This window comes from Schistocerca piceifrons, chromosome 2, assembly GCF_021461385.2.
Source record: "Schistocerca piceifrons isolate TAMUIC-IGC-003096 chromosome 2, iqSchPice1.1, whole genome shotgun sequence".
Taxonomy (NCBI): Eukaryota; Metazoa; Arthropoda; class Insecta; order Orthoptera; family Acrididae; genus Schistocerca; species Schistocerca piceifrons.
The window spans coordinates 987,818,330-987,840,788 of record NC_060139.1 but is presented as its reverse complement, the minus strand read 5'-3'; the positions used below and the strand labels follow the sequence as shown (position 1 = coordinate 987,840,788).

Genomic DNA, 22,459 nt, shown 5'->3' with positions numbered 1-22,459 from the left:
TATCGGTCTTCTTGTGGTGCTGTACACTGTGGACGTCTCGTACTTTAGCACCTGGACACGCTTCCTGTCTGCTGGAATCGTTGCCATAATCTTGAAATCACACTTTGTGGCACACGGAGGACACGTGCTACGACCTGCTGTGTTTGACCAGCCTCCAGTCGACCTAGTATTCTTCCCCTCAAAACATCAATATGTGCTCTTTGAGCCATTTGCAACACACAGTCATCATTAGCATGTCTGAAAACGTCTGTACACTTTCTCGCTGCACCGTACTCTGACAAGCACCAACACACCTCTGCGTAAGTGGACTGCTGCCAGCGCCACCGTGCGACGACCGCAGGTCAAATGCACCGCATGGTCATACACTGAGGTGATTTAAACCCGCAAACGCCTACCAGAGCGTTGTTTCACCATGTACCATCATTATCCTTAATTTATGAGCATGACTGTATGATCACATGGGAACCAGTCCAGGATAGGTAAGAGGACAGAACCTTGTTCGCTCGCGCCACACAAGTGTCGAAGTCCTAGAGCAGAACGTCAGCCGTTTCATCGTAAGTAGGCAAGTGTCGGCAGTTCTCGTTTCAGCATCGGCTCCAGCTGACTTCCCAACAGCCCGCCAGCGGCAGAAAGTCGTCCACTACTCGCACGCATTTCCTTAGATAACAAAGTTGCAGCGACTATCTGCAAAACAGCTTCCCGTCGGCTGCATCCGGAAGCCATCGTGGTGCTTCCGTCAATCCAGACGTCCTTTGGCGCTGATGTACGCCAAAAGCTGTATCCTCATTTCGGAAAAGTGAAAAGTAAGGCGGGCTGAACTCTCTCAGGGGTATGTTCAAATGTGTGTGAATTCCTAAGGGATCAAACTGCTGAGGTCATCGGTCCCTAGACTTACACACTACTTAAACTGACTTATCTACACTACTGGCCATTAAAATTGCTACACCAAGAAGAAATGCAGACGATAAACGGGTATTCATTGGACAAATATATTATACCAGAACTGACATGTGATTACACTTTCACGCAATTTGGGTGCATAAATCCTGAGAAAACAGTACCCAGAACAACCACCTCTGGCCGTAATAACGGCCTTGATACTCCTGGGCATTGAGTGAAACAGAGCTTGGATGGCGTGTACAGGTACAGCTCCCCATGCAGCTTCAACACGATACCACAGTTCATCAAGAGTAGTGACTGGCATATTGTGACGTGCCAGTTGCTCAGCCACCATTGGCCAGACGTTTTCAATTGGTGAGAGATCTGGAGAATGTGCTGGCCAGGGCAGCACTCGAACATTTTCTGTGTCCACAAAGGCTCGTACAGGACTTGCAAGATGCGGTCGTGCATTATCCTGCTAAAATGTAGGGTTTCGCAGGGATCGAATGAAGGGTAGAGCCACGGGTCGTAAATCTGAAATGTAACGTCCACTGTTCAAAGTGCCGTCAATGCGAACAAGAGGTGATCGCGACGTGTAACCAATGACACCCCATACCATCACGCCGGATGATACGCCAGTATGGCTATGACGAATACACGCTTCCAATCTGCGTTCACCGCGATGTCGCCAAACACGGATGCGACCATCATGATGCTGTAAACCGAGCCTGGAATCATCCGAAAAAATAACGTTTTGCCATTCGTGCACCCAGGTTCGTCGTTGAGTACACCATCGCAGGCGCTCCTGTCTGTGATGCAGCGTCAAGGGTAACCGCAGCCATGGTCTCCGAGCTGATAGTCGATGCTGCTGCAGACGTCGTCGAACTGTTCGTGCAGATGGTTGTTGTCTTGCAGACGTCCCCATCTGTTGACTCAGGGATCGAGAAGTGGCTGCACGATCCGTTACAGCCATGCGGATAAGATGCCTGTCATCTCGACTGCTAGTGACACGAGGCCGTTGGGATCCAGCACGGCGTTCCGTATTAGCCTCCTGAACCCACCGATTCCATATTCTGCTAATAGTCATTGGATCTCGACCAACGCGAGCAGCAAAGTCGCGATACGATAAACCGCAATGGCGATAGGCTACAATCCGACCTTTATCAAAGTCGGATACGTGATGGTACGCATTCCTCCTCCTTACACGAGGCATCACAACAATGTTTCACCAGGCAACTTCGGTCAAGTGCTGTTTGTGTATGAGAAATCGGTTGGAAACTTTCATCGTGTCAGCACGTTATAGGTGTCGCCACCGGCGCCAACCTTGTGTGAATGCTCTGAAAAGCTAACCATTTGCATATGACAGCATCTTCTTGCTGTCGGTTAAATTTCACGTCTGTAGCACATCATCTTCGTAGTGTAACAATTTTAATGGCCATAGTGTAACTTATGCTAAGAACAACACACAGACCGATGCCCGACGGAGGACTCGCCTGTAACCGCGTGGCGCTCAGGGGTACCTTATACCTCGATACTGCATAGGAGGCTCTACCAACACGATCTGTAACGAGGAAAACAGTGGGTTCGCTGCTACGAAGCAAATGCCTTGCAAATTGTAATGCTTGGTTACCAGACCATCTTCACGTAAAGCACGCGGTGGAGAAACGTTGGAAACTCGACAGACACACAAATCTAAATTCCACGATCTACACCTGCATCTGTACCTGCAGGCCACTGCACGCTGCGTGCTCCAAAGTACGTCGTGTAACAGTGTTCTTTACCACTCCCCCTCACCCCCCCCCCCTTGCGACCCATTTTCTGTCCACTCTGGCTATAGGGATCCTATGATAACGTTGCGAATGATCTTCCATACAAGAATCGAGACGAACAGGAAAATGTATCCCTCGTTCTTTGACATATAGAAGGCGTTTGTCATGACTGGATTGCGAGATACTGTTTGGAAACTGAATAAAACTGGAATAGATTGGAGAGACAAAAGATTTATTCTCATTGTACACAAAAACCAGAGTACACAAATAAATATGAATGGTCCTAAAGAAAGAGACTAAATAAGAAGATGTGTACAACAAGGCCGTAGTCTGTCTCCATATTTCTTTAATTTATTTATAGAAGATGGAACACGAGCAATAAAGCGTAGTACCCAAGGCCTTAAAATCAATGGCAAACAAATACACTGAATTTCATCTACCGTAGATATCGTAGTCTTAGAAGATTCTGAAAAAGAGAGTGAATTCTATTTCAAAAATTTTGTCATATGTTCTGCACAACCACAAACTGAAAATAGACACAAACCTGACTAAAATGATGGTGACAGATAAGTTGAATAGACAAGGAAGGACAAACGGTGAGATATGAAGTACAATACTAATGCAAAAAATAAATTAATTTTGCTACTTGGGAAGTACAGTAACTGGCGACAGCAGAAATATGTGAATATTAAAAGAATTGTAATGACTAAACAAGCCTTCAGAAATAAGAGTAACTTACTAACAAACAACAACATTAATATACCATCACGAAAGTAATTGACCAAGACACTTATTCGAAGCATCTTAAGCTAGGATTGCGAAGGACAGACTCTGGGGAAACAATAAATGCAAAAATTAAAGGCAACAGTGATGGGGGTAACGGGAAAAACCTCAAAAGCATCCTAGACTCAAAAGAAAATGTAATGAACAAATACTAAATAAATTAAAGAGAAAGGGGCGTTGATTAGCATGATACAGAGAAGAAAGATAAATTGACACTATTTCGAGGGAGCGATGGTTTACAACACGGTTGGGCAACCGGCGGCCGTATCCGGCCCGCGATTGGTTTCAATCAGGCAGGCGGGAGAAATTCCGCGCGAACATAAAATGATTGTACTCTCAGAAACATTTGTTTTGTGCCATCATATGTTGGCGTAGCGTGTCAGGTAGGCGGTACCATTCATGTCGGTGCGTTACTCCTACACGTTAAAGTCACGGACGCTATACCTTGCCCTTGAGCGGCGGTAGTGTCGGTGTCACGTGACGATGAAGCGGCGCGCGAGCTTAAGAAAGTACACTCCTGGAAATGGAAGAAAGAACCCATTGACACCGGTGTGTCAGACCCACCATACTTGCTCCGGACACTGCGAGAGGGCTGTACAAGCAATGATCACACGCACGGCACAGCGGACACACCAGGAACCGCGGTGTTGGCCGTCGAATGGCGCTAGCTGCGCAGCATTTGTGCACCGCCGCCGTCAGTGTCAGCCAGTTTGCCGTGGCATACGGAGCTCCATCGCAGTCTTTAACACTGGTAGCATGCCGCGACAGCGTGGACGTGAACCGTATGTGCAGTTGACGGACTTTGAGCGAGGGCGTATAGTGGGCATGCGGGAGGCCGGGTGGACGTACCGCCGAATTGCTCAACACGTGGGGCGTGAGGTCTCCACAGTACATCGATGTTGTCGCCAGTGGTCGGCGGAAGGTGCACGTGCCCGTCGACCTGGGACCGGACCGCAGCGACGCACGGATGCACGCCAAGACCGTAGGATCCTACGCAGTGCCGTAGGGGACCGCACCGCCACTTCCCAGCAAATTAGGGACACTGTTGCTCCTGGGGTATCGGCGAGGACCATTCGCAACCGTCTCCATGAAGCTGGGCTACGGTCCCGCACACCGTTAGGCCGTCTTCCGCTCACGCCCCAACATCGTGCAGCCCGCCTCCAGTGGTGTCGCGACAGGCGTGAATGGAGGGACGAATGGAGACGTGTCGTCTTCAGCGATGAGAGTCGCTTCTGCCTTGGTGCCAATGATGGTCGTATGCGTGTTTGGCGCCGTGCAGGTGAGCGCCACAATCAGGACTGCATACGACCGAGGCACACAGGGCCAACACCCGGCATCATGATGTGGGGAGCGATCTCCTACACTGGCCGTACACCACTGGTGATCGTCGAGGGGACACTGAATAGTGCACGGTACATCCAAACCGTCATCGAACCCATCGTTCTACCATTCCTAGACCGGCAAGGGAACTTGCTGTTCCAACAGGACAATGCACGTCCGCATGTATCCCGTGCCACCCAACGTGCTCTAGAAGGTGTAAGTCAACTACCCTGGCCAGCAAGATCTCCGGATCTGTCCCCCATTGAGCATGTTTGGGACTGGACCAAGCGTCGTCTCACGCGGTCTGCACGTCCAGCACGAACGCTGGTCCAACTGAGGCGCCAGGTGGAAATGGCATGGCAAGCCGTTCCACAGGACTACATCCAGCATCTCTACGATCGTCTCCATGGGAGAATAGCAGCCTGCATTGCTGCGAAAGGTGGATATACACTGTACTAGTGCCGACATTGTGCATGCTCTGTTGCCTGTGTCTACGTGCCTGTGGTTCTGTCAGTGTGATCATGTGATGTATCTGACCCCAGGAATGTGTCAATAAAGTTTCCCCTTCCTGGGACAATGAATTCACGGTGTTCTTATTTCAATTTCCAGGAGTGTATGTGATTCCGGCCTGGAGTCACCAAAGGTTGCCCATACCTTGTTTAAAGCTTTTGTAAATTTGTAGCAATTCATGGTCTGTACATAACCGTATTGTCACTTTATTAACAACCAGGTTCATTCATAAACGGACGGTGCTCAGGTGATCTATGACCAACTGTAAGTATTAATCAGAATCATGTAATAAACCAACATGTTAATTCAACTATAAACCAAGAGCAGATATACACTGGTGTCCAAAAATAAAGCAACAAACCGCTATTTCTCCATCCTGTGTCTAATTCACGATATGATCATACATACTGTCAACAGATGTCAGTACGATCACGCTCTTCACAAAAGATGGCATTCCGGTCACGGACAATAACATTAGGTCCCTACCAAACGGCGTAGTGTTTATCTGGTAGTCTCACATCCACAGTCGCTGTGTATGCAGTCACAGACGGTGCGGTATGGCACAAAGAAGACGCCTACCAGACTCTCTGCGGTGGAGGGTCACAGGAAGGATGGAAGCAGGGCAAACGCAAACTGATGCGCCCCGATGGCTTAATGTGAATCGTTCTGTTGATTCTCGGATGTGGCGACGCTTTATAGAGACCGAAACTGTATCCCGAAGACCAGGGCAGGGCCGACCACGTGTGACATCAGAAAGAGAGGACCGTTATTTGGCTAAAAGGACAAACAGAAATTTCTTTAAATTTAAACAAATTTGTGAAAATTATATTCTAATTGAATGAGCAGTCTCTAGTGGGTGGGCGACACAATACTAACCCCCTCTTAGCAAAAATCGAGCACAAGGATGGTTAACACAATTGATTGTGGTACTGTATATAATTGTTTCAATAACGAGTTATGTCCAGTGCATATTGTTCGTGGAAAGAAAGACTGTCGGTATGCCTATGTGTGGGCTCTAATCTCTCTGATTTTATCCTCGTGGTCTCTTCGCGAGATATACGTAGGAGGGAGCAATATACTGCTTGACTCGTCGGTGGAGGTATGCTCTCGAAACTTCAACAAAAGCCCGTACCGAGCTACTGAGCGTCTCTCCTGCAGTCTTCCATTGGAGTTTATCATCTCCGTAACGCTTTCGCGATTACTAAATGATCCTGTAACGAAGCGCGCTGATCTCCGTTGGATCTTCTCTATCTCTTCTATCAACCCTATCTGGTGCGGATCCCACACTGGTTATCAATATTCAAGCAGTGGGCGAACAAGTGTACTGTAACCTACTTCCTTTGTTTTAGGATTGCATTTCCTATGAAAACACAGATATCTCAGCCTCTTGTGATGGTAACACGAACTTAATACTGTAGGTAGATAACAAATTTAAAGAAATTTATAGAAATTTATACAAATTTATAGAAGAAGGAGGAAGTACAAACATGTTCCGGGAAAATCAAGAATACAGAAATACAAGTCTCTGAGGAATGAAATAAATAGGAAGTGCAGGGAAGCTAAGACGAAATGGCTGCAGGAAAAATGTGAAGACATCGAAAAAGATATGATTGTCGGAAGGACAGACTCAGCATACAGGAAAGTCAAAACAACCTTTGGTGACATTAAAAGCAACGGTGGTAACATTAAGAGTGCAACGGGAATTCCACTGTTAAATGCAGAGGAGAGAGCAGATAGGTGGAAAGAATACATTGAAAGCCTCTATGAGGGTGAAGATTTGTCTGATGTGATAGAAGAAGAAACAGGAGTCGATTTAGAAGAGATAGGGGATCCAGTATTAGAATCGGAATTTAACAGGGCTTTGGAGGACTTACGGTCAAATAAGGCAGAAGGGATAGATAACATTCCATCAGAATTTCCAAAATCATTGGGGGAAGTGGCAACAAAACGACTATTCACGTTGGTGTGTAGAATATATGAGACTTTCGGAAAAGCATCATCCACACAATTCCGAAGACGGCAAGAGCTGACAAGTGCGAGAATTATCGCACAATCAGCTTAACAGCTCATGCATCGAAGCTGCTTACAAGAATAATACACAGAAGAATGGAAAAGAAAATTGAGAATGCGCTAGGTGACGATCAGTTTGGCTTTCGGAAAAGTAAAAGGACGAGAGAGGCAATTCTGACGTTACGGCTAATAATGGAAGCAAGGGTAAAGAAAAATCTTCATAGGATTTGTCGACTTGGAAAAAGCGTTCGACAATATAAAATGGTGCAAGCTGTTCGAGATTCTGAAAAAAGTAGGGGTAAGCTATAGGAAGAGACGGGTCATATACAATATGTACAACAACCAAGAGGGAATAATAAGAGTGGACGATCAAGAACGAAGTGCTCGTATTAAGAAGGGTGTAAGACAAGGCTGTAGCCTTTCGCCCCTACTCTTCAATCTGTACATCGAGGAAGCAATGATGGAAATAAAAGAAAGGTTCAGGAGTGGAATTAAAATACAAGGTGAAAGGATATCAATGATACGATTCGCTGATGACATTGCTATCCTGAGTCAAAGTGAAGAAGAATTAAATGATCTGCTGAATGGAATGAACAGTCTAATGAGTACACAGTATGGTTTGACAGTAAATCGGAGAAAGACGAAGGTAATGAGAAGCAGTAGAAATGAGAACAGCGAGAAACTTAACATCAGGATTGATAGTCACGAAGTCAATGAAGTTAAGGAATTCTGCTACCTAGGCAGTAAAATAACCAATGACGGACGGAGCAAGGAGGACATCAAAAGCAGACTCGCTATGGCAAAAAAGGCCTTAATTTGAGGAAGAAATTTCTGAGGATGTACGTCTGGAGTACAGCATTGTATGGTAGTGAAACATGGACTGTGGGAAAACCGGAACAGAAAAGAATCGAAGCATTTGAGATGTGGTGCTATAGACGAATGTTGAAAATTAGGTGGACTGATAAGGTAAGGAATGAGGAGGTTCTACGCAGAATCGGAGAGGAAAGGAATATGTGGAAAACACTGATAAGGAGAAGGGACAGGATGATAGGACATCTGCTAAGACATGAGGGAATGACTTCCATGGTACTAGAGGGAGCTGTAGAGGGCAAAAACTGTAGAGGAAGACAGAGATTGGAATACGTCAAGAAAATAATTGAGGACGTAGGTTGCAAGTGCTACTCTGAGATGAAGAGGTTAGCACAGGAAAGGAATTCGTGGCGGGCCGCATGACAGCATTTCCCGTGCAGTCAGAAGTGGTCTAAGCCCATACTGAGCACATTAACCCGTTGTCAGAATGTGTGCGCAAATCCGTTAAGGTGGAAAGAAGGAAGAACATTTTTGTCTATCGTTAGGCATGTTGCAGTTGTTTACGTCCTGTATTCCTTACATTGTTTCTATGTTTCTACTGTCATGTCATCTGTTTGCACTGTTTTGAGGGAAAATTAACGCAACCTTGCAGAATTTCCTTTTGTTGCTTTAATTTTGGACACCAGTGTAGATCTGTGACGAAGCACATGGGGTGGAAGTGCTGGCGACAGGAAGAGCATGTGGCTACCATAACCACCTTAACATGCCGACCTCTTGAGGGTAGGGGGTGGAGGCCAAGGAAAAAAATGTATTCAAACCTTGGCTTCTTCCACAATTTTTATCCCTCCCACACACTTCTTTCTGTTAGCAGACAGTTCCTTGATGCCTCAGGACGTGACAGTCTTCTTACAGTGCACGAATTGTACTGCACGACTAATTCTTAGTTCCTCCCTTCAGTAATTCAACGGATGCTCTGTCTCTAATGACCTCAATGTTGACGAATTTATGTTTTTTCTTTTCAGTGAGATGAGAAAAATACCTGACATTGGCTCGCCATCCCGGATTATGTGGAAGTTTATGTTAATTCTCTCGTACAAATAGCACAGCCATACGCACAACGACTCTCCAATAAGAATGAGACGACGAACACGAAATTGCAGTGGCTGTGTTGTGAAGCAGTATGATGTAATGTTCCTACGGACAGGCACACATGTCGCAAGTCCGAAGGGACATTACGTTGTACTTCTGAGTAACACAGGCCCTGCACTATCGTATTTATCGCCCGATACCGGGCCTGCCACTTACGAGGGTCACTCCAAAAGAAAAGCACACTATTTTTTTTTAAATCCATCTTTTATTCTAAATGTTTGAATGTTTTACAGTGTGTAGATACATCCTTTAGGAACAATATTTTCATTTCTCCACATAATTTCCATCCCTCTCGACTGCCTTACGCCATCTTGGAACCTGCGCCTGTATACCCGCACGGTAAAATTCTGGACCAACCTGTTGGAGTCACTGTTTGGCAGCGTGCACAGGGGAGTCATCATCTTCAAACCTTGTTCCACGAAGAGAGTCTTTCAGTTTACCAAAGAGATGATAGTCACATGGAGCCAGGTCAGGACTGCAAAGCGGGTGTTTCAATGTTGTCCATCCGAGTTTTGTGATCGCTTTCACGGTTTTTTGACTGACATGTTGCCGTGCATTGTCGTGCAACAGCAAAACATCCTGCTTTTGCCGATGTGGTCGAACACGACTCGGTCGAGCTTTAAATTTCTTGTGTCGTCACATATGCATCAGAATTTATGGTGGCTGCACTTGCTATGATGTCCACAAGCAAGAGTCCTCCGGAATCGAAAAACACCGTATCCGCAACTTTTCCAGCAGAAGGTGTGGTTTAATTTTTTTTTTTCCTTGGGTGAATTTGCATGATGCCACTCCATTGATTGCCTCTTCGTCTCTGGTGAAAAATGATGGAGCCATGTTTCATCACCTGTCACAATTCTTCCAAGAAATTCATCTCCACCATTCTCGTACTGTTCCAAAAGTTCGCTGCATACCGTTTTTCTTGTTTCTTTGTGAGCCACTGTCAACATCCTGGGAACCCACCTGGCACAAACCTTTTTTTAACCCCAACACTTCCAGTATTCTGCAAACACTTCCTTCCCCTATCCCAACGTAGCGTGACAATTCGTTCACTGTGATGCGTCTGTCAGCAGTCACCAATTCGGTAACTCTCTGCACATTGTCTGGAGTGTGTGCAGTACGAGGCCTGCCGCTGCGAGGACAATCCTCAATATTGCTCTGCCCGCTTTCATCACGTAACCTGCTTGCCCACCGACTAACTGTACTGCGATCGACAGCATCTCCATACACCTTTTTCAACCTCTTGTGGATGTTTCCCACTGTCTCGTTTTCACAGCACAGGAATTCTATGACAGCACGTTGCTTCTGACGAACGTCAAGTGTAGCAGACATCCTGAAGACATGCTGTGACGGCGCCACTAACAGGGATAGGTTGAACTAAGTTTGAAAACAAGCGGGAAGGATGTATCTACACACTGTAAAACTTTCACACATGCAGAATGAAAACTGTAGTTTTACAAAAATAGTGTGCATTTCTTTCGGAGTGACCCTCGTAGAAACACGATGTCTCCCCTGTACGGGAATAGTGTTAATGGGATGTACGAGTGCAGGTACGATACATGAAGGACAAAATATGGGAGTCTGCGGTTGGCCGTGAGTTGTGCACGGATAGCCGAAGCAGTTAAGGCAATTGCTTGCGTAAAGCGGGAAATCCGGCTTCGAGTCCCGGCCCAGCAAAAATTTTCGCGGTCATCATTCAATTATACAGCTGGAGGTGTTTCATATTCGCAAATGCGAATACGTTTCATGCCTTTCACCTCTTGAATAAGGTCGTCTCTTTGGCACCTTTATCATTTATCACTGACCGGAGAAATTCAACAGTTTCAGAAGAGAAATACCCGGTAGAAACCACAAGGCCATTACAAAGTGGCTAAATAACTCCCAGAGAATCGTTTCAAGGACAGCGTACAGCGTTACACGAAGGACTGCCGCGCGGAGTGGCCGCGCGGTTTGAGGCGCCTTGTCACGGGTTGCGCGGCTCCTCCCGCTAGAGGTTCGAGTCCTCCCTCGGGCATGTGTGTGTGTGTTGTTGTTAGTATAAGTTAGTTTAAGTAGTGTGTAAGTCTACGGACCGATGACCTCAGCAGTTTGGTCCCTTAGGAATTCACTCACACACACACACACACACACACATACACACATACGAAGGACAGCTCTCAAAATTCGGAGAACCTACAGCCACAGTCAATTCCCAGAATACATTGCTCTTTCCTACAAGTAAATCCAACAAACAGCTCAGGGATAAAATTAGGGACATCAAAGGATACACAAGGGGTAATGGGGTGGGCAAACAATGGTAGTGACAAGTGTTCCCCGCTACGACTGCTTATGTGACAATGTAAGTATAGCGGAAGGCCACGCATATGATCCCCTAGTTAACAGCTGGGAACTACTTAATGTTTTCTCGCGTTCTAAGTGATGCAACATTTTAGAAAAGGCGACACGGCCTACTGCACCATTTTCAAGTGATGTCTCTCTATGAAATGCGTCAATGCATCGTGCCTTTGAAAAGAAAAACACTGCCCTCGTGTCAACTATGGTTTAATTTGACATGTGTACAATAAGGCAGAAGTCTTCCTCACATATATAGAAGAATGTAACACTTATGAAATAACTGCTGTCGAAACGATATCACTGCATAGGGAATTTCCGCAGGTGAGACAGATGGAGACAAGGTGGAAATTATTTGTGCATATGACATGGCTTCGATGGCAATTATTAAATGAAGTGCTAAGGTCTTCTACAAAAACGACGCAGACTCTTGTGTTATCATAAATATGAGATACATAAACAGGGTTGATATAAGGATAGTAGCCTCCTAAAAGAAACGTGTATTGATGCATATCATGGAGAGCTACCATGTGAAAATGACGTAAGTGGCCGAAATCGAGATCTTGGTGAACAAATACATTTAATAACGGTTAATATGGAAAAGTTATTCTTTCTAAAATGAAAACTAATCTTTCATCAGTGTGTATGTGAGATTGATAATTTGTGACAAAAATACATGCCCGATTATCAATTTACTTAAGCGAACATTTTCCTGTGATCATGTTACGTCAAATATTTATTTTTTATATTATTTCAGCAATTGTTATCTGTTTATATAAACAACAGTTCCTGTCGTTGATATTCGTAAATACGTTCTGACACTGAGTGATGTTGCGTCTCTATCGGCGAGAGAGCAAATATAACCTCTGTGAGATGCAACAATGCGTGGTTAACCACCTTTCGGCTCAACAATGACGATTACGGTTGCATGTGTGAGCGCGTGTCAGCCCAGTAGTAAGTAGTTAGAGGAACTCACTGTCTCGGCACCGTCGCCAGTTGTGAAATTCTGAGCTCCCATGCTTGCTTCCTTACTTCGTTGATAACTTACCCTCTCTTTATCCATTATGGATTAATTAGTACTATACGAGTATAAGCTGTGTTGACTTCACTAAGCACAACAGACTGAGATTTCGCTGCTTTGTTCTGCCCGAATGTTAACTTACAGTACAAAAGCTATGTTACGCGATTCGAATAAAATTTCAACATCACGAATTTCTGTCCATTATTGTTGTTATTGTTATTATTATTATTGTTATTTATACTTGGTCCAAAATGCGACTGTAGTATTTAGTACACTACTTGGGTACCTTTCGACTACTTCCTCTGATCGACAGTTCACGACCGACCAACCACTGCTGCGCTGGAGCGCACTCTAAATCAAGCCGACATAAAACTAATTGTTGAGCCCAGAGATGCTTAGCTGCGCATTGTCGCTCCTTACAGACGCCGTATTTGTTCTCGCATCGATCGAGATGCAGCGACAGTGACGTCACAATGAGGAATCTGAGTTAGTGTAGAAAGAGGGAGAGGGTGTGGAGAGGCGGCATTACAGCTACTCACATGACCACCTATTTGACATCCAGTGCTTTTTGTTTCTACACATGAAGAAGTTAACCTGTACTCATCCATATCTTCCTGGATCTTTGGTAATGTGATGAAAGCTGGGTGCCTTGCGTTATGGCATAGCCTCTGTCTTTTCTTCTCCCTTGGAATCCAGCAAAGAGCTTTTCAGTCCATCTACCGATCTACCGTCCATTTGGCTGGCGCCATCCTTCCGCCTGGCTACGAGTCATTTTCATCGCGGCAACAGCTTCCTCTTCCTCTTCCTCTTCCTCCTCCTCCTCCTCCTCCACCACCACTTTGACAGTTGTGATTTGCTGAGCGAGCAGAACAATCCGTTACTTTTCTGCTGAGGAGTAATCCCTAGTGGCATAGATCATACCATTTCCAGCCTTCTGCTACACAAGGAAACCAGTATGACGGCGGCAACTTCACTTCAGAGTTCAGAGTGTTCTCGTAATGACGTTCAGTAAATACAGAGCTGTTTCACAGCAAACAGACGACTCACTTGCATCAGTGCAGATAACAGTTTCAGATAAAAGAACAAAGAAGGGGCTGTATCAGCTTTTTAAGCTAGCTAGCCTGCTTAAGAAACACAGAAGACAGCTACGCAGTGTGTTAAGTGGATGTTCACGCAAGAGCTGCTACTTAGTTGGATGTTATGTCGTGACGTACACTGCACGGAAGCACTTGGATAATGGGAATAGTGCTGAGATCACCAATTGTTAGCTCAATGAGCTTCCAAGGAGCGGCAACACTCTAAAAATTCATATCAGCTAATTAAACCTGTTCCTCTTCTGTCTGTGAGTGAAATCTTATGTGACTTAACTGCTAAGGTCATCAGTCCCTAAGCTTGCACACTACTTAACCTAAATGATCCTAAGGACAAACACGCACACACATGCCCGAGGGAGGACTCGAACCTCCGCCGGGACCAGCCGCACAGTTCACGACTGCAGCCCCTTTGACCGCTCGGCTAATCCTGCGCGGCTCTAATGTCTGTACACCCTCTCCAAATTTACCGGAGATTCTGCGAAATGCCGTTGAGCTTCCTAAGCCAATGCAAGAGAAATCCTGACATCCACTTCTCGGTGGTGGAGGAAGCGGTTGACGGATGCAAGAAGTGAGAGTGGCCGGAGATAAGGGGACGCTCCTTTACCAAGGCAACTGCCCCCTAGAAGGGCTCAAGAGAGGATACTTCCTTGTCCTCGAAATGGGGAAACTGTTCCTAAGGCGGATGACCTAGCACTGTCGAAGGTACGAGATGGGGAAGACCAGAGGGAAACTGCTCCACAAGAGATCCGGTGGGTACACCTTGCTTTGCAGCAATGGAGAAGAACTTCTGATATACAATCTTTGGACTGTGATTTAATAACAAGAATGCTTGTAAAATAGATAAATCCATCCCCAAACCGAATTTTGGTTTGAACACTACTAGACTTTACTGGGCATGATCCTATTGACGGAAATGTGGACCGTAGCCAACTTGTGGCGGTGGCTATCCCCTGTCTTCGAGGTCCCCGTGACTTTGACAAGACAACGAATGACCGCATGTTGCCTGTGTTGTCCCCACCTACCTCCCTAAGGCGGTGTTCGACTGTTGCCCGGGTCACCCGTTCTCGAGAGACCTGCACCTAACTCCACCCACTAAGCTGTGGCATAGAGTTGACGCAGCATGAAGTAACGTACTCCTATAAATGTTATCCACTCTCAGTTCAACTCCATGCCTTGCCAGGTTACAGCCATTGTTGATGACTGTAGTGGCAGCTCTGTGTACTAAAATTCGCATATGTACCTCAAGACACCCTTAAATTAAAATACGGATTATTCCTGTTTTTCTGTATACGATACAAAAATAAGATACTTAACCTGTTTTAATGCTTTTTTTTGTTAGTTTTCCTAAAAAATGTATACACAGGGTAATTCCGTGATGATGCTGCAGACTTTCGGGGATGGTGAAGAAAGGTAAATGTATCACTTTAAGGGACCCTGGTCCAGAAACGACCGAGTCTAAAATTGTAAGCGAAAATCGTTCCGATACCTCTCACAATGGAATAAGTGTACTGGCGCTGTTGTTGCTGAGATTGTGGGGTAGGTAGCTCCCAGATACGGTGGTATGGACCATAACAAGGAAAAAAGTGCAGTAAACATGGGATCTACTATTCATACCTTTAAGAACTATGAGCACTTTTTCATCTTCGCTACTGTGAAATGTCGCTTCTACTGAAAAAGTGCCTGTACCTCTTCAAGTATGCATTTTAGAACCCACGTTTGCAAGACTTTTTCCTTGTTTTGGTTCTTATACCATCTCTGAAAGTGGTCTACCGTACAACCTTGCCGGCCGCTGTGGCCGAGCGGTTCTACGCGCTTCAGTCTCGAGCCGCGGGACCGCTACGGTCGCAGGTTCGAATCCTGCCTCGGGCATGGATGTATGTTTTGTCCTTAGGTTAGTTAGGTTTAATTAGTTCTAAGTTCTAGGGGACTGATGACCTCAGCAGTTAAGTCCCATAGTGCTCAGAGCCATTTGAACCTACAACCTTAGTAAAGTTTGTAATTCTTTCTTTCTAACCAAGCGGGGTGGCGCAGTGGTTAAACATTGGACTCGCATTCGGGAGGACGACGGTTTAATCCCGCGTCCGGCCATCCTGATTTAGGTTTTCCATGATTTCCCTAAATCACTCCAGGCAACTGCCGGGATGGTTCCTCTGAAAGGGCACGGCCGACTTCCTTCCCAATCCTTCCCTAATCCGATGAGACCGATGACCACGCTGTCTGGTCTCCTTCCCCAAACCAACCAACCAACCATCTTTCTTTCTTTCTTTCTTTCTTTCTTTCTTTCACTTGTGCCTTTTGCTGCAGTTAGGCAGGGTCAGTATGGTTAGTCGGATTTGGTAATGTTAGTGGAAGGGGTGGCCGGATACCCTTCCTGCTGCCACCCTGTACCCCCCGGGACGGAATTAGTGTACCCCAACTGTCTGCGAGCAGTGTAATCCATGGAATGGTACGAAAGTGTTCAAATGTCTGCGAGCCGTGTAACTGAGGCGGGATGTGGGGACCAGCACGGTGTTCACCCACGAGGATGTGGAAAACCGCCTAAAAACTACAATCAGGCTGGCCAGCACACCGGCCGTCGTCGTTAATCCGCCAGGCGGATTCGATCCGGAGCCGGCGCGCCTACCCGAGTCCAGGCAGCAGCACGTTAGCGCTCTCGGCTAACCTGGTGGATCTTAGTAAAGTTTGTAAAATCAGCCCGAAATAACAGTATCTCTGAAAGTTCAGTCTACACTTGACAGGGTGGGCGTGACAAAAGGGTACTATGTAAACATAAACTAAAACGGGGCTTAGTATTGACATATCCACAGTTTTCAGGGTGTCTAGGCTCATCTTTGACACTCCCAATAAGCTGTAAGTCCAGATTTCGTTAAATACAACAACAGAAGCGTCGGGTAATTTTCTGAATGAAACTGAACTATGTAGGTCTTCCAGAAGGATCGATATGTACAAAAGATCATTTGCCTCTCTCTTTATGTCTCAAAAAGGCATGTGCCCTGTTAAATACACATATAACTCGGAGTTTCTTCGTGTGCACGCGCAATTAATCAGATGGCCATTGTCAAATGCAATGGATAAGCCAAATGGTGCTACAATTTTGTCATACACAAATGCTTCTCCCGCTACAAAATTTAAAATGTGCTACTGAAAGAAAAAGAGGTCTTCAAGTGTCATTGTAGCATACAGCTATCGAAATTTGATCCAGATAAACTGAACTGAATAGTGGAACTTCCTGGCAGATTAAAACTGTGTGCCGGGCCGAGACTCGAACTCGGGACCTTTGCCTTTCGCGGGCAACTGTTATGCCAACTGAGCTACAAGGTTCGCAGGAGAGCTTCTGTAAAGTTTGGAAGGTAGGAGGCGAGGTACTGGCAGAACTAAAGCTGTGGGGACGGGGCGTGAGTCGTGCTTGGGTAGCTCAGTTGCCAGAGCACTTGCCTACGAAAGGTATTTTACAAGTCCCTTATTCATGGGGGAAAATGTACCAATAAAGCGGAAAATCAAACTCGTAACAGTTTCCCTAATGACGTTGGTCAATCATAACTGGCTGAACACAGACATATATGGGGAAAACAAATTACTGCTTGCACATAAGTTAACGACATACGCCAAGCAGGTTCTAAAGAAGGAAACCTGTGCGCGTCGGCGTTCTCTCGTTTGCACGGCCAACACGACGCGACGCAACGCTCCCCCCGAGAGCAGCTTTCTCCGCTTTTTTCTCGTCTCGTACCGGTCCATCTGACGGCCACTTTCACTCTGGCCGAGACCTCTGCGCGCCTGCTAAGGCCGTGGAACTTCCGAAGAGGCCCGCGACTCACCTTGCTCGGCAGCGGCGTGTTGCTGCGGCGACCGCATCGCGCGCCTGCGCACCAACTTGCAAAGCCGGCGCGCGCCTGCGCAGTAACGACGGCGCACTGGCGCTCTCTCCGAAGCGCTCGCTACGACGTACGTCCGACCGCGGCGCACTCCCCAAGCAGACTGCACTGGTCAGAGCAAACGGCGCGGCGCCGCGTCGCGTCGCGTGGCGGGCAGCGCTCTCTGTCATAATATCTTTGGCACTGGCTGGCGCGCGAGACAGGAAGTCCGCGCGCGCCTTCGGGTCGGCCAGCTTCCTGCTATTGTAGCGGCCACTAGAGCCCCGCTGCGCGCTCCTTCTCGTCAACAATTCTGGCACCTGAGGAAGTGTATCGTCCACGCTCGAAACACGTAATGAGGCACGACAGGAAGCTTACCTGAGCAATTCCAACCCAGACTCGTTTGCGATTTCGTCGCCAAAGTTACAATGAACACTGCAAGGCAAAACCGTTATTGTTGTTGTTGTTGTGGTCTTCAGTCCTGAGACTGGTTTGATGCAGCTCTCCATGCTACTCTATCCTGTGCAAGTTTCTTCATCTCCCAGTACCTAGTGCGGCCTACATCCTTCTGAGTCTGCTTAGTGTATTCATCTCTTGGTCTCCCTCTACAATTTTTACCCTCTATGCTGCCCTCCAATACTCAATTGGTGATCCCTCGATGTCTCAGAACGTGTCCTACCAACCGATCCCTTCTTCTAGTCAAGTTGTGCCACAGGCTCCTCTTCTCCCCAATTCTATTCAATATCTCATCAATAGTTATGTGATCTACCCATCTAATCTTCAGCATTCTTCTGTAGCACCACATTTCGAAAGCTTCTATTCTCTTCTTGTCTAAACTATTTATCGTCCATATTTCACTTCCATACATGGCTACACTCCATACAAATACTTTCAGAAACGCCTTCCTGACACTTAAATCCATACTCGATGTTAACCAATTTCTCTTCTTCAGAAACGCTTTCCTTGCCATTACCAGTCTACATTTTATATCCTCTCTACTTTGACCATGATCAGTTACTTTGCTCCCCAAATAGCAAAACTTCTTTACTACTTTAAGTGTCTCATTTCCTAATCTAATTCCCTCAGCATCACCCGACTTAATTCGACTACATTCCAAAACCGTACCCAGGATACTAGGAGGGGAGGGGGAGGGGAAACTCAGAGTAGTTTCGCAATGAATGGCGAAAAAGTTTTTAGATTCCACGACAGAAGCTTCTGGCTGCACTTGCTGCTAGAAAGTACCCATTAATGATCTGCCTTTCTTCAAATTGATGCTGAATCTACGCAAAAAACTTGTTTCTAGGTAAGGAGGGAGGGAGGAGTGTGATGGCACATGCCCTATCCTGCAACTCGCTGGGTACACCGGAAGTAAAGTCGAAAGTATCAGAGGTGTGTTCTATATAATGATAAAATTCAAAAGTTTGTACGTCATATGATATAGATAGATGCTGAAGAATCCGTTCGGCATACTATGTATACAGTAACACTGTCTTTTGGTACTTAAAAATCCTTCTTAATAACACGTTGTATTGTCCAACTGCAACTGGGTTAGAAAACAGTGGACAACATCGCAGCCATGTGCTTCGTATCTTTTGCATTAAATCTACTCCACAAACTAGCTTAAGGTATGTATGGACCAGAGATGAATGACGTTCGACCCTCAGGTAAACAGTAGTGTGTTGCTTGTCGCACCTTCCACCTAGGAGTAGTTTCCCACCTTTCGTAACATTCTTTCTACAGTCATTAAAGTATAGAGCGTAGCAAATATTTAGACTCAAAACTGAACAGACCATAGGGGTACTAAAACTACTTTGGGACCAGACAACAATGGTCAGAAATCAAATTTTCTAGTGGGACGAGGTCTTCAATGAGTAATACAAGTGAGGGATCTGTATGTAAACTGCTTATGTGTCATAGTGGACAATTACCTGCCGCATCAACGTTGCCCGCGCGGCATTAGCCGAGCGGTCTGGGGCGCTGCAGTCATGGACTGTGCGGCTGATCCCGGCGGAGGTTCGAGTCCTCCCTCGGGCATCGGTGTGTTTGTTTGTCCTTAGGATGATTTAGGTTAAGTAGTGTGTAAGTTTAGGGACTGATGACCTTAGCAGTAAGTCCCATAAGATTTCACACACATTTGAACATTTTCGCATCAACGTTGATGGCGCTGCCTTGACAACAGTCCACAATCGTCTGTGCCTTGTCCATGGGGAGGTTTACGAGCTCTATTCGTTTCAGAAACTTGAAGACATGCATTTAATGCAGCAGGATCCAATGACCGCAGAGCTTGTATTTTTTTGGGGAATCCTTCGCCCAGCACAAGGTGCCAAGTAAATGGAAAAAAGCGCAGGTGACTCCAATATACAAGAAGGGTAAAAGAACGGACTCGCAAAATTAGACACGAATATTCCTAACTTCTGTTTGCTCCAGAATGCGTGAACGTATTCTGTTTGAATATAATAAACATTCCTGAGGCAGAGAAGCTTATGTCCACGAATCACCATTCGCTAGTGCGAAACTCTGCTTGTCGTTTCCCCACATGATATACAGCGAACTATGGATGAAGAGCAACAGGCGGATGCCATATTTGTAGATTTCCGGAAAACATTTGACACAGTGCCCCACTGCAGGCCGTTAACGAAGGTACGAGCATATGGGATAAGTACACTGATATGTGAGTGGCCCGAAGGCTTCTTAAATAATAGAACCGACTATGTTGTCCTCGAAAGCGAGTGTTCATCAGAGACAAGGATATCGTCAGGAGTGCCCCAGGAAAGTGTGATAGGACCAATGTTGTTCTTCGTATACATAAATGAGATGGGCGACAGGGTTGGGCAGCAATGTGCAGTTGTTTGGTGATGATGCTGTGGTGTACAGTAAGGGGTCGAAGTTGAGTGACTGTGGGAAGATAGAAGACGACTTAGACAAAATTTCCAGTTGGTGTGGCGAATGGCAGCTAGCCCTAAATGTTGAAAAATGTAAGTTAATGCGGGTGAGTAGGAAGACCAAACCTATAATGTTCGGATGCAGTATTCTTACTGTCCAGCTTGATACAGTGAAGTCATTTAAATCTCTGGGCGTAACGTTACAAGCCGATATGAAATGGGACGAGCATGTGAGAACTGTGACAGGGAAGGCGAATGGTCGACTTTGGTTTATTGGGAGAATTTTAGGAAAGAGTGGTTCACTTGTAAAGGAGACCGCATGTAGGACGCTGGTGCGACCTATTCTTGAGTATTGCTCGAATGTCTGGGATCCGTACCAGGTCGGATTCAAGGAAGATATCGAAACAGTTGAGAGGCGGGCTGCTAGATTTGTTACGGAGATGCTTCGAACTCAAATGGGAATCCCTGGAGTGCAGGCGATGTTCTTCTCGAGAAACAATATTGAGAAAATTTAGAGAATCGGCATTTGAAGCTGACTGCAGAACGATTCTACTACCACCAACATACACATTCGGCGTAAGGACCAAGAAGATAAGATATGAGAAATTAAGGCTCATACGGAGTCATATAGGCAGTCGTTTTCCCGTCGCTCTATTTCCGAGTGGAACAGGAAAGGAAATGGCTAGTAGTGATACAAGGTACCCTCCGCCAACATACACATTCGGCGTAAGGACCAAGAAGATAAGATATGAGAAATTAAGGCTCATACGGAGTCATATAGGCAGTCGTTTTCCCGTCGCTCTATTTCCGAGTGGAACAGGAAAGGAAATGGCTAGTAGTGATACAAGGTACCCTCCGCCATGCACAGTACGGTGGCTTGTGGAGTATCTATGTAGATGTAGGTAGAGATGAAGCGAAAACACTTTACACTCTGCGATCTTAAGTATCCGGATACTCCTATGTAATGCGGGACTGAGCACTTGACGCCGCGACAGGCGGACCAACCATTATAAATGGCGGCAGGGAACACTGCCAGTAGAGAAGCAGTACTAGCAGGGTGGATAGGTCAAGAGGGCTCAGCGACTTCGAACGTCAACTACTCATTGGACGACAACTAAGTAACACATCCGTCAGGGACGTCCGAACCGTTGTGAAGCTCCCAAAGTTGCCATTCGGTGGTGTGCTTGTGAAGTGGAACGTGACGGAAGAACCACAGCTAAAACCAGACCAGTAATCACGAACAGGGACCATCGAACGTTGCGAAGGATAAAGGCAAAAAAATCGCATGAAATCAGCGGAACCTGTGAGGTACGAAGTCCAGTTAGTAGGGAGTTAAAACTGGATGGTCGAGCAAGCTGCGCATAAGCCACACATTTCTGTACTCAGTGGTAAACGACGCTTCAGGTGGTGTAAACAGCCACACCAGTGGACAGTGGACGATTGAAAACGAATGATTTAGGGTGAGGAATTACGTTGTATCCTGTCGCAACCCAAATGAAGGATTTGGGCTTGTGGAATGCTATGAGAACATTACTTGGCATCATGTGCAGAGCCAAAAGTGGTCCTCTTATTGGGCTTAATAGTTTGTGCACAGTAATACTCCTGGAATGGAACTGCCGTGACCCGACTCCCAACCTGAACCCAGGGCAACACCTTTGGAATGAGTCAAAATGTCGACTTACCTTCTCTGGCATCAGGTCCTGGCGAAGAATGGACTGTTATTCCTCGACAGACATTGAGGCACCTCACTGAAAGTGTATTCAGCAGAGGTGGTGGTGGTAGTTAGTGTTTAACGTCCCGTCGACAACGAGGTCATTAGAGACGGAGCGCAAGCTCGGGTTAGGGAAGGATTGGGAAGGAAATCGGCCGTGCCCTTTCAAAGGAACCATCCCGGCATTTGCCTGAAACGATTTAGGGAAATCACGGAAAACCTAAATCAGGATGGCCGGAGACGGGATTGAACCGTCGTCTTCCCGAATGCGAGTCCAGTGTACTAACCACTGCGCCACCTCGCTCGGGTATTCAGCAGAGCTCAAGACATCATGTAATATTG

At 46.2% G+C, this 22,459-nt stretch overlaps 1 protein-coding gene across 4 annotated transcripts in view; it reads right to left on the bottom strand.

The window, feature by feature from the left end:
• Positions 1–22,459, bottom strand: part of LOC124776050 (phosphoinositide 3-kinase adapter protein 1) — a 481,175-nt gene that overhangs the window by 108,310 nt on the left and 350,406 nt on the right. For 2 of the 4 annotated variants that reach the window (XM_047250890.1, XM_047250891.1), the window contains exon 1: positions 17,489–17,614. The exons of the other annotated variants lie outside the window; for them this stretch is intronic. In XM_047250890.1, the coding sequence (XP_047106846.1) occupies positions 17,489–17,525 (37 nt within the window). In that variant the 5' untranslated portion in view covers positions 17,526–17,614. Of the gene's footprint in view, positions 1–17,488; positions 17,615–22,459 lie in introns of those variants that run through there. 4 annotated transcript variants of the gene reach the window in all.